General features: G+C 35.0%; 1 protein-coding gene across 1 annotated transcript; it reads right to left on the minus strand.

Moving 5' to 3' along the window:
- Nucleotides 1–3: 3 nt before the first annotated feature.
- LOC149491653 (pre-mRNA-splicing factor ATP-dependent RNA helicase DEAH7-like) lies at nucleotides 4–6,552 on the minus strand (the record flags this gene model as incomplete). Its single annotated transcript, XM_089717147.1, is given in 15 exon segments — nucleotides 4–1,060; nucleotides 1,159–1,311; nucleotides 1,393–1,454; nucleotides 2,035–2,211; nucleotides 2,335–2,406; nucleotides 2,527–2,688; nucleotides 2,691–2,708; nucleotides 4,293–4,522; nucleotides 4,628–4,645; nucleotides 4,648–4,760; nucleotides 4,762–4,802; nucleotides 5,572–5,680; nucleotides 6,045–6,126; nucleotides 6,230–6,394; nucleotides 6,480–6,552. Coding segments are annotated over 15 exon segments (2,532 nt in total), but the record flags the coding sequence as incomplete, so codon positions are not given.
- Nucleotides 6,553–14,716: the final 8,164 nt, after the last annotated feature.

Consider the following 14,716-nt stretch of genomic DNA (forward strand, 5'->3'; position numbering starts at 1 on the left):
CTGGGATCTGACTTCTCTAGCCTTCCGTAATCCTTTGACATGCAGAAAATGATCATTACACCAATCTCCCCGATACTGGTGCTCTTTCCATTGCAAGTAAACATTAAGCAAAGTTAAGTGGTCAGATTCAGGAACAAAAAATTTCTCCCTTGCAGCATCACTTTCCTCTGCTCTATCTTTGGGGCGAAAAAACACTGATGGCACTGAAAGCATCGACACAATCGTCAAAACCTCATTTATACATCCCAGCTGTTCTCCCATCAACAGCATCTTAGCAAGTGGAGGGTCTAATGGGAACTCCACCATTTTCCAGCCAAGATCAGTTAGACCTCCAACATTGTTAAGTGCACCCAGGACCCACAACTGATACATTGAATTGAGGATGTTATCCTGTGGAGGTGGGTCCATGAAATCAAAATCTAGCAAGTTATCAATTTTGAGAGACTTCAGCAGCAAAACCACATTACCAAGGTTGGTCCTCTGGATCTCTGGCACTGGACTTGGCAGCATTTCATTTAGGTAAGCACTTTCTGTATAAAGCCTATAACATGTACCAGGGCCAGTTCTACCAGCACGTCCAGCACGCTGATCAGCAGCAGCGCGGCTAACAGGAAAAACTTGGAGAGCATCCATACCCATCCTAGGATTGTAAACTTTCATTTTACCATACCCTGTGTCAATGACATAAAAAATTCCATCAACTGTCAACGATGTTTCAGCAATGTTGGTGGCAACAATGCATTTTCGGGCACCATCTTCCGCCTTTTGGAATATTTTTGCTTGCAAATCAGCTGGTAGGGAGTATATAGGCAGTATCAAGAGCTTAGGTACTGCTTTATTTGAGGAAGAGATGAGTTGTTCCATGCGCTCAGCAAGGGCATAACAGGCCGCTTCAATTTCGTCTTGGCCAGTCATAAATATCAGAATATCGCCTGGTGCACTGGTAATGTGGATGGTCATAGCTTGCTTCACTGCAGCTTCAACATAATCTTCACAGGGACTTTTACTGTACAAAGTATTCACAGGGAATGTTCTCCCTGGAATGTGGAAAATCGGTACACTGCGGCACGTTAAAATTAAATTTGTATTTAAAATCTATTCAAGCCAAATGGACTAAAGAATGCTGCCTTATTTTAATAGCAAAAGGCAAATAAGTACCTCCCAAAGAAATTGGAAAATTTCTCAGCATTTAGAGTTGCAGATGTTACTATAAGCTTGAAGTCACGACGCTGTGCAACTACCTTCTTCAATATCCCAAACAGCACATCTGTGCTTAAAGATCTTTCATGTGCTTCATCCATGACTATGACCCTGCAACAAAACCATCAAACTAAGACTTCCATCCAGCAAAATGAGCTCCTCATAAAATTGAGATAAACAATAACTTCTTACCTATACTTGTCAAGATCAGAATCTTTTAGAGTTTCACGCAAAAGCACTCCATCTGTCATATACTGCACAATTGAGCATATAAAAGTTTAGAATGCCATTGTCTTACAAGCATAGAATAGAACTCAAGTAAAGGTTGAAGAAAGAAAGTAACATGAATCGCTCAATAACCTGCAATTACAATGATAAATAACACTGCTGCACCTACTAAACTTAAAATCACTCACAAATCCAAGTCCTCAGGAATCCAGACACTGTTATCAAATCATTCTCAATGTTTTCCAGCTCTTCAATTTCAAGAGGGTCACTTTTTTGTACCCTCTAACTATCTGTGTTCCCATAGATTTCCAATTTTTTATTTTTTGTTTTACAACTTCTTAGAAAAATGCTCACACAAAGCATCATGTTACAGGAGCTTCTACCATAACTTTTAACAAAGTAGACTACTACTTTTATCATAAAAGCCCTTGATTAGAAATCTTTTGAAACCATTGATGCAAAATGAAAGTGAAGTTTAACTAAAAAATAAATAAATAAATTAGAAGTTACATATGGACATTTAAGCAATCATCATCGATAACAAAGGCTTCTAAGAAAGTATAAAGTAACATCTAATGATTATCATAGATTTTATATAATACTTGCCTTGATTATGGTGTTTGGCCCAGTCACATCCTCAAAACGAATGGCATAACCAACTTTATCTCCCAATTCAGTTTCCATCTCCTCGCTAACTCTTTTTGCGACACTCATGGCTGCCACACGCCTTGGTTGTGTGCAACCAACTATACCATTTCTCGTATAGCCATCTTCATGGAGATACTGTCAACAAAATCTAAATGTCAGGTTCCACTTCATGAGGTGCCTATAATTCCACTTGTATAACTAGTTGAACATTTTCTGCAGGTTAAACAAAAAAGAGAAAATGTAATACATAGGGAAAACCTGTGTCAATTGAGTTGTCTTTCCTGAACCAGTTTCTCCTACAACAACAATGACCTGATTTTCACGGACCACCTATCCAGTGCACATTTATAAACAGAATGAGAAAAGTGGTCATACATACATCCAAGGGGATAACCAACAGCAACAAATGAAAGAGTAACTACAGAATAAACTTTTTGTGCGTTCCTCAACCTGCAGTAAATCCTCACGAACTGAGTATATGGGAAGATATTGACGTTGCTGCGCAAGGGTTTTTGTCTTTGCAAAATCACTCACAGCCTCCTGCTTCTTCAAATGCTGAGCAAATTTGGCATCTTCTCTAAAATCCACTTCGCCTTCTTCGCCTACTGTGGCGTATCAGTATCAGCATCAATCTAGAATTAAAAGAAAGATGTCAATAACATCACATTTTCAAAAACTGTTGAAGTTAGAATTTTGTCCTACAACTCCAAGTTAACTACCAGTAGATTTTTTTTTTAAGCGACAGCATCTCAAAATCTCATTTTGGATTAATCTTTTATAGATAATAAGATGCGAGTTTAAGCTTGCAAGTCACCTTAGATTTATATTAATCAAAATTCAAAATTGATTAGGCTCAAAGTGTATTTAAATTTTAAGTGGAAAAATCTGCTGTTGAAGATAAAATCAGAGAAAGAGGTCTTCAGTGGTACTATCATTTGTTACATAGACTCTCATGTGACCTAGTTTGTAAGCATGATGTTTTTGTAGAGGAGGGTGCTAAAAATGGAAGAGGTCGACCTATAACTGCATGAAGGGAAGTTGTCGTAAAATGTAAGCATGCCCTATAATTTGTTTTATTTATTAGTATATCACGATGATTTTAAAAAATTTTCCCTTTCAATACTTTTTTTCCACAAAATGTATTTCAAAAATTTTTTTGCCCAGTTCATACTTTGCTTTTCATTCCTATTAATTTGATTAGGGTATATCATAGGATTCATAACCGAACCCAATTAATTTGGGATAAGGTTAAGTTATTGCTGTTGTAAGTGGAAAAATCTGTGTAAGACTTATAAGAAAAGGCTCTTGAATTAGCTGTCGTAAGAGAGAAGAATAGAGTTCTCTTTAAAAACTCTCATCATCGTACATTAAAGTTTTGCTCCAAAAATTTCCAGCTCAAAAACTAACGGTATCAGAGCCCTTTGGTTATTAAGCATCCTAATCAGAGTTTTACTCAAAAGAAAGAGAGTGAAATCAAGTGTCAATCAAGGGAGCTTTTCACGCAAAACTCAAGCTCAAAGAGTCATCATCATCAGAAATCAGAAATCAGAAATCAGCCTTGGAAGTATTCTCCATGTTGGAACTTTTAAGAGGAGAAGAAGGATTGTTGGCACAAGGGAAAGCTGCAATGCATTAAATGAAAGAGATTTGATTGTCAATTTAAGGAATAAAACAGCTCAAACATGCCACAAGAAGTAGTGGAAGGAGACCCTGGTTTTATTAAAAAAAAGAAAGAAGAAGAAGAAAGAAATGAGGGTTTGTTTAGCAAGTTAAGGAGAGGGTTCTCCAAGATGATTCAAGTTGAGGTATTTTGCAAAAATATGAAAGCTCAGAGTTTTTATCCAAAGTTCCAAGGAGGAGAATTAGAACTTTGTCCCCCAACTCCAAGTTACCTACCAGCAGACCTTTTTTTGTTTGTGACAGCATCTAGAAATATCTATTTGAATTCATTACATTATTAATTGTGTGGGGCAAATTTAAACTTGCAAGTCATCTTAGCTTTATATCCAGTCAAAATTTAAATTTGAAGTGGAAAAATCTGTGTAAGCCTTCTGTAAAAAGGCTCTTGTATTAACAGTCATAAAAGAGAAAAATATTGTTCCATTAAAAACTCTCTCATCTTTATGTATTAAAACTTTTCTCCAAAAATTTCCAGCTCAAAAACTAACAAAAACCTCTTAATGGAAAAAGATGAAGCACATTTCCTGAGACCATACCTGTTCAGCAGTCTTTTCAACACCAAGAATATTGCCAAGTTTCGATCCAGCGAGCTCCCAAAAACGCTGGCGTGACTTGTTCATACTTTGCTTTTCATGAATTTCTCTCACTAGAGCAGATCCTTTCCGCGAAATAATGGCCATGTCAGAGGTGGGATCTTTAATGGGCATAATAGGCTCAGCTTGTTTCGTATAAACAACTCTTCCATCAAGAAAAGGGGGTTTTGTATCTATCACAACAAATGACATATGCTTTAGCTAAAAGGAAGTGTAACACCTTTTTTGCATTCTGTTCCACCAACCAACTGACAAGGCTTATCATAATGTTCTCTTACCATGTACGAGAAGGATCACTTTCGTTCTTCCTCATCATCAAAATCAGCCTGCACTTCAGTACCCCTAACAGCACCAGATCTCAAGAGCTGTCTGTCCTCCCACTGGGCATTATCAGCAGTCAGCTGAGACAACCTTGCTTTGCGCAAGTGACATTCTAGTGCCATCTTTTCGAACCTGTATGTCATGATGCCATAAACTCATTACGAAAGAACAAATGAATGATTCTCATATATGGAGAAACAACAATTTCCTGATTCAAATATGCACTCAAAAACATTATGATCAATTTGAAACACCAGAAGGCATGCAAGTTTAATTAGATAGGCAACAAAATAAAAAGGTGTGCTAACAGTCCTTACATATAATATCCATCTGCCAACATGTCAGCAATGTAAGCCAATTAACACTAAGGCCCATCTGGTATAAATGAATCTAAAATGTAGAGGTCATTGACAAATGAACTCTGTTTAATGTATTTTCCTGCCTGGTCTGATAAACGTAAGATATGGAATTAGATTGAATTCCAGAAAATCTATGATTAAAATCTAGAATTCAGATAAAATATGATAGTTATCAAGAATACCCTTATAGAAACAGAGAAAAAAATATGTTAGAAAGAAATAAAAAGCAGAGAGAGAGAGAGAGAGAGAGAAGGAAAGAGTAAAAGGAGATAGGAGATGTGAATTAAAGGTGGAATTTTTTGTCCAAAACCTAATTTGTATAAATTTTGTGGAATTGAAATTCCATTGAAATTAGTTTAATTATGTTCCATCTCTAGAATTGAGTCCATGGAATTGAAATGAAAGTTTTTTTGTATATATACCAAATATGAAAATGGAAATTCAATTGAATTCCACAAAACTTTGTGGACTTCATTTATACCAAACAAGAGGAAAAAGACGGATGAGAAACAGAAAATATTTTCCACAGATTTTAAACATACCAGTCTTTTGGCCAATTCTGCCTCTTTTTTCTGGAATGAGGCTTCATCCCCGAGGAAAAATGATGAGCTATCACCATCAAACATTGTGTTACCTTCTTCTCTGTCATACCTATATGATGAAACTCCAGTCAGCAGAAATGGAAGTGTATGTGTCAGACTGTCAGTGTGTGTGAATATATATATATCAATAACCAAAGAGAATACTACTTGAGAGTCATCAGTCATCCCTTCTGGACTGATACCAAATAATAGATGAATGCTCCAATTTCACATGTAATAACTCATATCCAGAATGCAATTCAAAAAGTATGAACATGTCTAGAGATACAGACAAAGGGATGAAGCAAAACCAAAGATACAAAATGATATATTGATATTCATGAATTTTTGCACTTTAGATTTCTTCGTAGGGTAACAATGAAGAAAACTGAAGCTAATTTTGGCAATGTAAACTAATTTAAGAAACAAGTTACCATGCTCGATCAGCATTATACTCCATCTCTATGCGCATACTTTCAGTAATCTCAATATTTTTCTTCAGATGAATAGGTTTATCTGTCCCTCATCCTGCACAGCAATCGATCAAGTAAGAAAGTGCACGGTCATCATCTAAATGTACAGAAGAAATTTGAACACGCAACTTCATAAAACAAAGTACAGCATGCATCACAAATATTCACCTCCGATGATCGCGAACTTGCAGAGGAGAAAGAATGTTGATGGGACCTCACATGTCTAGAACTTGAAGACTTAGCTGAAGATCCAGAGGCCCGTATTGGAACTGGAGAAGGAGCAATATTATCCCATGGAGAAGCAGTAGAACCTGTACATTTCCAAAAGTTATATACTCCAAAATTGGAAGAGAAAGGGCATAGAAGTTTCAATCACATAAGAAACATCACACATACCAATAGAGGAAGGTGTATGGCCACCTAACCATGGGGACACTAAACGTGCATCAGGTGAGGCCCCAACAAACATGGGCGATGGTGAAGAACGATGCTGTCGGTTGGTATTAGGTGACTATCCCGATAAGGTGTTTCTTCCCAATCCCATCTCCCATTCCCAGTCAACCTGCCTGCAAGATACATATTTTATACAGAACGTATCAAAATTTAAATGCAAGTTCACAATGCTAGAATCTTGTGATGCTTCTCCCCTTGAGTGTTTTTATTCTGGACTCCACTCTAAAACGGTAGAAGCCCGTGATTATGTCCCCCACCCAACCCACCAATACAGAAGGGATTGGTGTTGAAGGAGGAAAATGTAGAGGGTGCAGATGGGCTAGCAGGCTTCATTGACAATCCATCACAACATATTATAATAGAGGTTTCATAAAACAATTGGACATCCAAAGTTCATCATACACTTAAGAGACACATGCATATGTATCAGAGAGAAGTTAACAAGTAAAAATTTTATAGATAGAGCAACAGAAAGCTAATGCATCATGCCAATTCTCTGTTTATTTTTCCACATTTGTTGTTTCATTCTCCCTTTTTCTTTTGTGTAAAGCAAAAGGCATACAAGATACAAGACAATGTGACGTGTACCTGGTGTTCGACTTGAACCTTCATATCTACCCTTTTTCTGCCATAATCTCTACTATCTTCTCTTTCATACGAACCACGTGCTTCCCTTCCATGACTCCGCTCTTCACGATTAACAGTATGCCTGTGCCTTACCTTCCTGCTTTCTCTCCTGGAGTCATCCCTAAAATCTTTTCTGATGCTTTTGAGGTCCTCTGTCCCACCCTTAGGACTCCTAGATTGGATATTGGACGAGCTACTAACATTTCTAGTCATATCCTTCAATTCAGAAAGTGTAACTTATAAAAATCACATACAAAATATAAAATTACAAGCCAATAAATTTGCTGACATACTTGCTAACAATACTAGAAGACAGCGATAAAGAAGATTAATAATTTAATGTCAAAATATAATCAGATTAGCCAAAATATAATACCATGATTCTGCCTATACCACCCTAAACCTTGCTAGAGCATATGATACTACTAGAATAAAGAATTGAGTAATCCCTAATTGAAAATGGACTTGACTACTCTAAATAAAACAAAAACACCCTGAATAGTGACTGCTACAGTAATGAGAATAGTTTTAACTTCAGAGTCTTTGCTTAATTCTGAAGTTTTGATCTTGTTCTCCGACATCAACATGCATATATATGTTAACAAAGGTTCACAAACATCCCCGATATTTGAGTACACAGTGTAACCAAAATGCCAAATTGCCAGTAGAAAAGACATCAATGCCAAAAAGTTGTATAAGTAAAAAAAAGCAAACTGTATCTTAGTAGGTTGAGCAATATTTCAAGCTCACAAATATTGAACATGACAAAAACTAATAGCACATGCAAGACAGGGCAAAAAGATCTGTTCCATGTTTGGTGCAAGTAAGACAAATCATCAAAAAAGTTGAAGGGGAATTTTTCACTAGTTCTGAAGACAAAACATGGGAAATGCACAGTACAGAAACAAAAGTTTCCGTGTCAAATGGCTCATGAAACACATAATTTAGCTAGATGACCCTCTTTATCGACCGTAAAGAACGAGACTTCTGATCATTTTGACACTAAATTGTAGTTTTATACTAATAACAAATAGAAGGTTGAAAAGATTGGACTGTTGCACACAGCAAATAACTTTACAAACTGTTTCCCCAAAAAGCGCTGTGCCATTTCATGATGCAGAAAGACCTGGAGATTTTTTTTTTCCCCTGAACCTTACATCTCTACATCTAAAAGTATGTATGAAACCCCATATCCATTTCTGATGCAAAACAGGAATATAAGAAATTCAATTCATAAACTCAAGCCTAGATGGTCCAGATTTAAACCAGGGTTTATTCGGAAAATTACAGACTACTTCCTAGTTATTTTAGAGTTTTACTTATTGCTTATATTTAAATAAATTATGACGCAGCGAGATAAGCGTTGAAGAAAAACAAGAATTATACCACAATACTTCTTAATACGTTTCAAGTTGCAGAAACTTAAGAAAACTCTGAGAACCAGCAATTATATTAGAGCTGAACTAAACAAAGTCTGCTCTAAGCAAGAAACTCAGGGCTATTTATAGCCTTTAAATCTAAAATAACGAGGATCCTAAACTAATAAGGAAAATTCAACTAATACTAATAAATAAATGAGAATCCTAAACAGAATGGAAAAGCAAAACAAAACCTACTCAAACAGGAAAGGAAATCCTGCCAAAATAAGAAAACATTATACTTGGGACTTTTCTTGGCCTTTTGACGCTCCAAATACTGCATAAATTTTTCTGCCTACTTGTTCTACAATCAAATTAGCTATTGGCCGCCGGGTCCAGTAATTCAAATTAAGGGCAATTTTGTAAATTCCAGCTTTTGTTGCAAAACCTTTCCCTATTTCTTTATGAGCTTCATATTTACTTTAAGTCCTAATTTCGAATCCTCGTTTGGTTGGGACTATGTTATTTCTTTTAGTTTATTTGGGAATCCAAATCCTTAGATGATGTGAACTGGTCCTCCAAGCTGTCATCTATTTTAATTCTACCAAACAGCCCCCCCAAACCCCTCTTTCTTATTTAGTTTTCCTTATCAGTCCCACCCTTCTATAAACCCTAATTGTCAATCTTATTTCTAGCTTTCAATTTTACCCAGAATTTTTAAACAATTAATGTCTGGGCCTTCCAACTCATCCTATTTCAATTTCTAAATTAGCAGTTTGGAGAAGCTATAAAATCATTCTAAAAGATTGCATGCCAAACACTTATATGATGAAGCAAAAGCATTTCTATGTACTATCAAACACGCACCAAAGCATCTTGATGACAAGTAAGGCCATTGAAGACCTTACAAAAAAAGGGCCTAAATTACCAAATTATAAACACATATTACCAACTTTTTGCCAACTCTACCAACCAAGAGCTATTTCCCTCTTTTTTTTGTCTTTCTTTTTCTGAAAGAGATTGAACAGGAAAAAAAATATAAAAACAAGAGCTATTTTAGCATTTAACCTTAGCTTAATTCACATGACAGCTGCTAGCAATTCATTGACATCCATGAAAAATCAACAATTCACGATTTGGCAACTTCATGATTCTAATTGAATTTTTCCAGAAGATAGACTTCACTAGTAGTTCTATAGTTTTCAACTCAACAACAAAGATCACCAGTAGTAAAATCAAGGATTAACTTACATCTGATGACCTATTTTCTCTCGTGCAGTGACTCCCATGTGTAGCACTAGTTGTTGCTTTCCGAGGAACAGTTACTTTTCTGCAATTCATGATTGAAAATCATTTAAAAAAAATATTAAAGCTTTTGATAGACAAATAGGAGGGGAAACACAGCATAAACATCTTTCAAGAATTAAATAAAAGCACATGGGTGTGCCTATAGACCTTGAATGCATGTAAAGAGCACACCTCTAAACACACATATTAATTGTATTAGAAAACAAAAGCATGAAAATTAAACAAATGAAAAACCTGCTCAACATAAGAATGCGTTTGTGTAGTTTGTCGGTAAAATAGCTGGTGCAGATAGATGCTACTTCGCACAAATCAACACATCAAAATTTGCTACAATCTACAAAACTTTTTATTAGAAGGTACTAGTGTGGCTTAACATTGCCTAATTTAAACTGAGTAGAAACAACACAAAACAAGGGTAAAGTAAAGTTGTTTCATAAAATGACCAATTACACTTGTAGTTACAACCATAGACAAATCCATCATATCATATTATACAAATGAAAAACCAAACCAAACCAAGAGAGGAAACATTAGTTTCATAATCAACTTACTTAGTGCAATTAAAGTGATTGTCAAAGAGATCTTGAGTATGAAGTACCTCCACGAGAAATCTCATGAATAGTTGTTTCACGATATCTTCTAGTTAAATGATTGCTACTTCGATTAGATTCACTGGCCCCGTCATCATCTATAACAGAAGATTCAAGTTCTGAGTCATCAACAGAGGCTGCAATAGACGTAACTCTTTCTCTTGGGACCTTGAACACATCATTTGCATCAGATCCTTCTCGTTTCGCAATTGCAAGGACATCTAAACCTATTAACTCGTCGGCATTAGTTACTAAACAAATTGCAATTATAATGATGTTGCTTGACAATATGTAAAGGAGGAGGGGGGCTTAAAATTCAAAAACACATATAAGAGTAGGATCCCAAGTAAGAGATGCAGCATTATACCACTCATAACAGTAATCAGAAAACACAAAAAAAAAAAAAATTATACTATGATAAAAGATTATACCTAAAAGGACTTCTTTGGAGGAGCTCTGAATTCAACTCTTTCCTTCCCAGGAACATATATTCCCCCTCCATGCTCTGCTCAGGTTCCAAAGTTACTGTTGTCTCATCAATGCCCATCATAATTGCACCCGTCACCCTCCTTGTTTCAAAAGGTGGACAAGCAATAAGAAATTTCACAATAGAAACAAGTAAAAATACAATAACAACTCATAAACTGATAGAGGAACAGAAAACTAAAGGCAATTCAGAGCATCAGATTAGATGAGGAAACAAACATATTAATACTAAAATTAAGGGGAAACAAAGATGAAAATTGGAGGGGAAAAAGCACTTTGCAATAGAATAAGATAGTTAAAAATAAATAAAAATTAGATAGATTTTGGTTAGACAGTATACACATGCTTTGAGAAAGGGAAAAAAATGACAATAAATAATGAATCTCTTATTTGTGTTTGCAAACCTGAAAAGTTTGTAACTTTTGGTGTTTGGTAATTTTAGGTATGATGGAATTTGATAGAGTTGGAAGCGTAATGAGAGAATAAGGACTAGAGATGATCATGGATAGGCATGGACCACGGTTCTAGAAACTTCGGTTTCAGTTATAGAAAAGATTGAACCGAAACTGAATCATTTTTATGGTTTCTAAGACGGTTGAAACCAACGGTTAAATTTTGTTCCAGGTTTGAACCAAAATTAGATAATTTTATTTCAAACTTTTTAAAATTCTTTTTTCGATTTGTTAGCTTGAATAAATAATAATAATAATAATAATAATAATAATAATAATAATAATAATAATAATAATAAATATTACTATTGACAAACCCTAAAACCAATTTAATAAAAATTCTTCAAATTTATTTTAAAAAATTATAATAAACAAAAAACATTAAAAGTTTCTTTAACAATTTAGAACCTCAATCCAACAACCGGCTTTATGTTTGGAACAAATGAATCATAAATGTAGAATTCATTTATAGATATTCAATCCAAGAGCATTATTCAAAAGTTTATCATTATATAGATCTATATTTACATTTAAGAATTCTAATTTCTAAACTTAGTTAATGTCTCTAAGATGTTGCCGAAATTTCGGCAAATCCTCCATGAAAATTGGACTATCTACCTATTTAAACAAGCATCAAATATTAAATGATTTATCAATCAAATCTACACAGTCCATCCATCGGGAATCAATTAACATCCCTTCCTCCAATCAATATAGACATCATTATCAATAACGTCTTATACAACACTAATAATTACAAATTATATGTTTAATTCTTAGTTTCAACCTGTATAAGTTCACAACAATTCTTAACTTAACTCTTTTACCTCCTACCTACACATACAAGTAGAATTTCATATAGTTAAAATTCGTGTCAACTATTCACATCTTCATATAACTACTAGGCTTCTAACCGTTATCAGAACCCTTGTCAAATCTTTATTCTAATTCCTCATGCTAAATAAAAGATATACTTTATATCCATATAAGGTCATAATAAATTCTTAAACTTATACTATTCATATACACCACCACACCCATGTATTTACATTAATCCTTATATTTAACATTCTTATATAATTAACTCATCTGATCATCTCTAACCTAAAAGAAATCACACACCACACACAACACATGCACACACCACCCCCCCCCCCCCAAAAAAAAAAAATAAATCTAGACTAACCATTATAATTTCTACACCAAGTCAAAGTCTATCATTCACATATACTGAATAACTCCATATTTTCCATCTTAATCATATTTAATTAAAGTTATATAGCTTCCTATTCCTTTTCTATATAGAAGGCCAACTTTCTAAGATCTCAGCTTAGAGGTTCTAGGATTTACTCTTTTACCAAGCAAGAAGACACCTAGTAGGTCAGAATCAACATGAGAATGTAACAATGCCTAGCTTCATTCAAATAAAACCCATAGATTATCCAGTATAGCTGCTGCCATTTTTAACAAAATTCCAAGTTTTTGCCAAAACTAGCAATGAAGGCATCAATTTCTTCATATCATATCAAGAAATCAAGCAAAATAGCTAAACCAGCTGCTGCTGTATTAAAGGAAATTTAATTTCTTGACTAAAATTTACAATTAACACATTAACCCATTATTTACCTTCGAAAAAATTCAGTTAATAGAATTAATCTGCAAATTAAATCTCAATTTCACACGTGAACAAAAAGATTATAATTTACAGATACTGCAAATTGTCACGACCCGTTTCCATGGGCCGGACCTGCACTAGGGCTCAGGTAAACTTAAGGCCCCCGAGGCCCATAGTAAGCCTGATCACCAAAATTCAACTATTTTAATATGAATTTCTACCCATTCAGCCCATGTTATTACGCGCAATAAACCTCATAATTATACTATATTTCGGCCCCAAATTTAGCATTTTAAACACTTTATAAATCAGCCCAATTTGTAATACACTACAGTCATAACATGGGCTATCGGTAATACATGCACTAGGGATACATATAATCTTACAACTGCGGAGTTTGATAATGTCTAGGAGTAATAAAATTTTTATGAGTAACAGTACATTAATTAGTCAACTACAGAAATTTAGAAATTTACTTTATAGCTCTGCGGAGAAGATTGCACAGCCTCAGCCAACTCGTAGGAAATTCCTAATTCCTGAAAAGTTAAACAAGGGAAATGTGAGTTTTATAATGAATAGGAATTACTGCACCACACACGCATTCAAACGAATGTGTAAATAATTAAATCCATTTTATCCGACTAATTATATGGTCACGCAGACAGTAACACAAATGGCATCACAACAGCACTTACACATATTAACACCTTCACATAATCACATCATGTGGAAAATTGGTCTGTGGCGTCACCGAAACCCCCGATGAGCCGTCCTCCCATATGGCTTATCCTCTCATGACGTGTGCACTAGGGAGCCGGTCCTCCATACCGGGCCGACCGGTCTAATCCTCACTTCACCAGCCCTCTCATTGTTTTTTCCATTCTCTCTTTTCTTTTCCATATCGACAGGAGGCCACCCTGTGATTTTCCATACTATCCATATCATATCATCAGGTATCATCCATATCATATCATCAGGTGCACACGGGAGCGCCAATCTCCCCATACCTGGCCGACTGTCAAATTTCACATTTTCATCATTTCCAGGGACCGTCCTCACAAACCCACGGTGACCCACTTCATCCCAATTCCATACAAACAAGGCATAGCAATGTCACAACACATCTAATCAAACATTGCAATTAAATGCAAGCACATTAAATGAACAAACATTGTTATGCTAATGTTCAAATATAAACATATATACAATAAGTAGAAAAGTAATGAATTAAATAAGTGATAATCAAATAAATTGACAATTATAGCATTATGTAGCAATGTAACTATGCATAATGCTGATGATATAATACTATTTATTATTATTTATTACACTAGATACTTAATTTCAATTCCAACTTGTCGAATTAATGAACCAACTAAAGTGATTCTAATGAAATGAAATTGGGAGGACAGGAAAGAATTAATTAAAACTTCCTCCCAAATAATAAAGGATTATCCTAAATAAATCCTGCGGCCTATTCACGAGTAAAACTATTCTAGATTCTGTCGAAATTTCGGCAGAACCTCCCTTAAAAATCGGACTATCCACCTATTTAAAGAAACACAACTTATATATATAGATATCAATCATTACACCCAGCCCATCCATCGGGCGATCAAGCAATTAAATTTCCCTTCCTTCGTCCAATTAACAATATCAATATTTAATCACCGATACCAAACTTTAACTTCACTTTATAAGGTTAAGCAAATAAGCAAATAACTAAGTAAATAAACAATTGAAA

Source organism: Jatropha curcas, unplaced genomic scaffold, assembly GCF_041381405.1.
Source record: "Jatropha curcas cultivar XTBG-Jc1 unplaced genomic scaffold, XTBG_Jcur_1.0 HiC_scaffold_982_pilon, whole genome shotgun sequence".
In the NCBI taxonomy this organism is placed as follows: Eukaryota; Viridiplantae; Streptophyta; class Magnoliopsida; order Malpighiales; family Euphorbiaceae; genus Jatropha; species Jatropha curcas.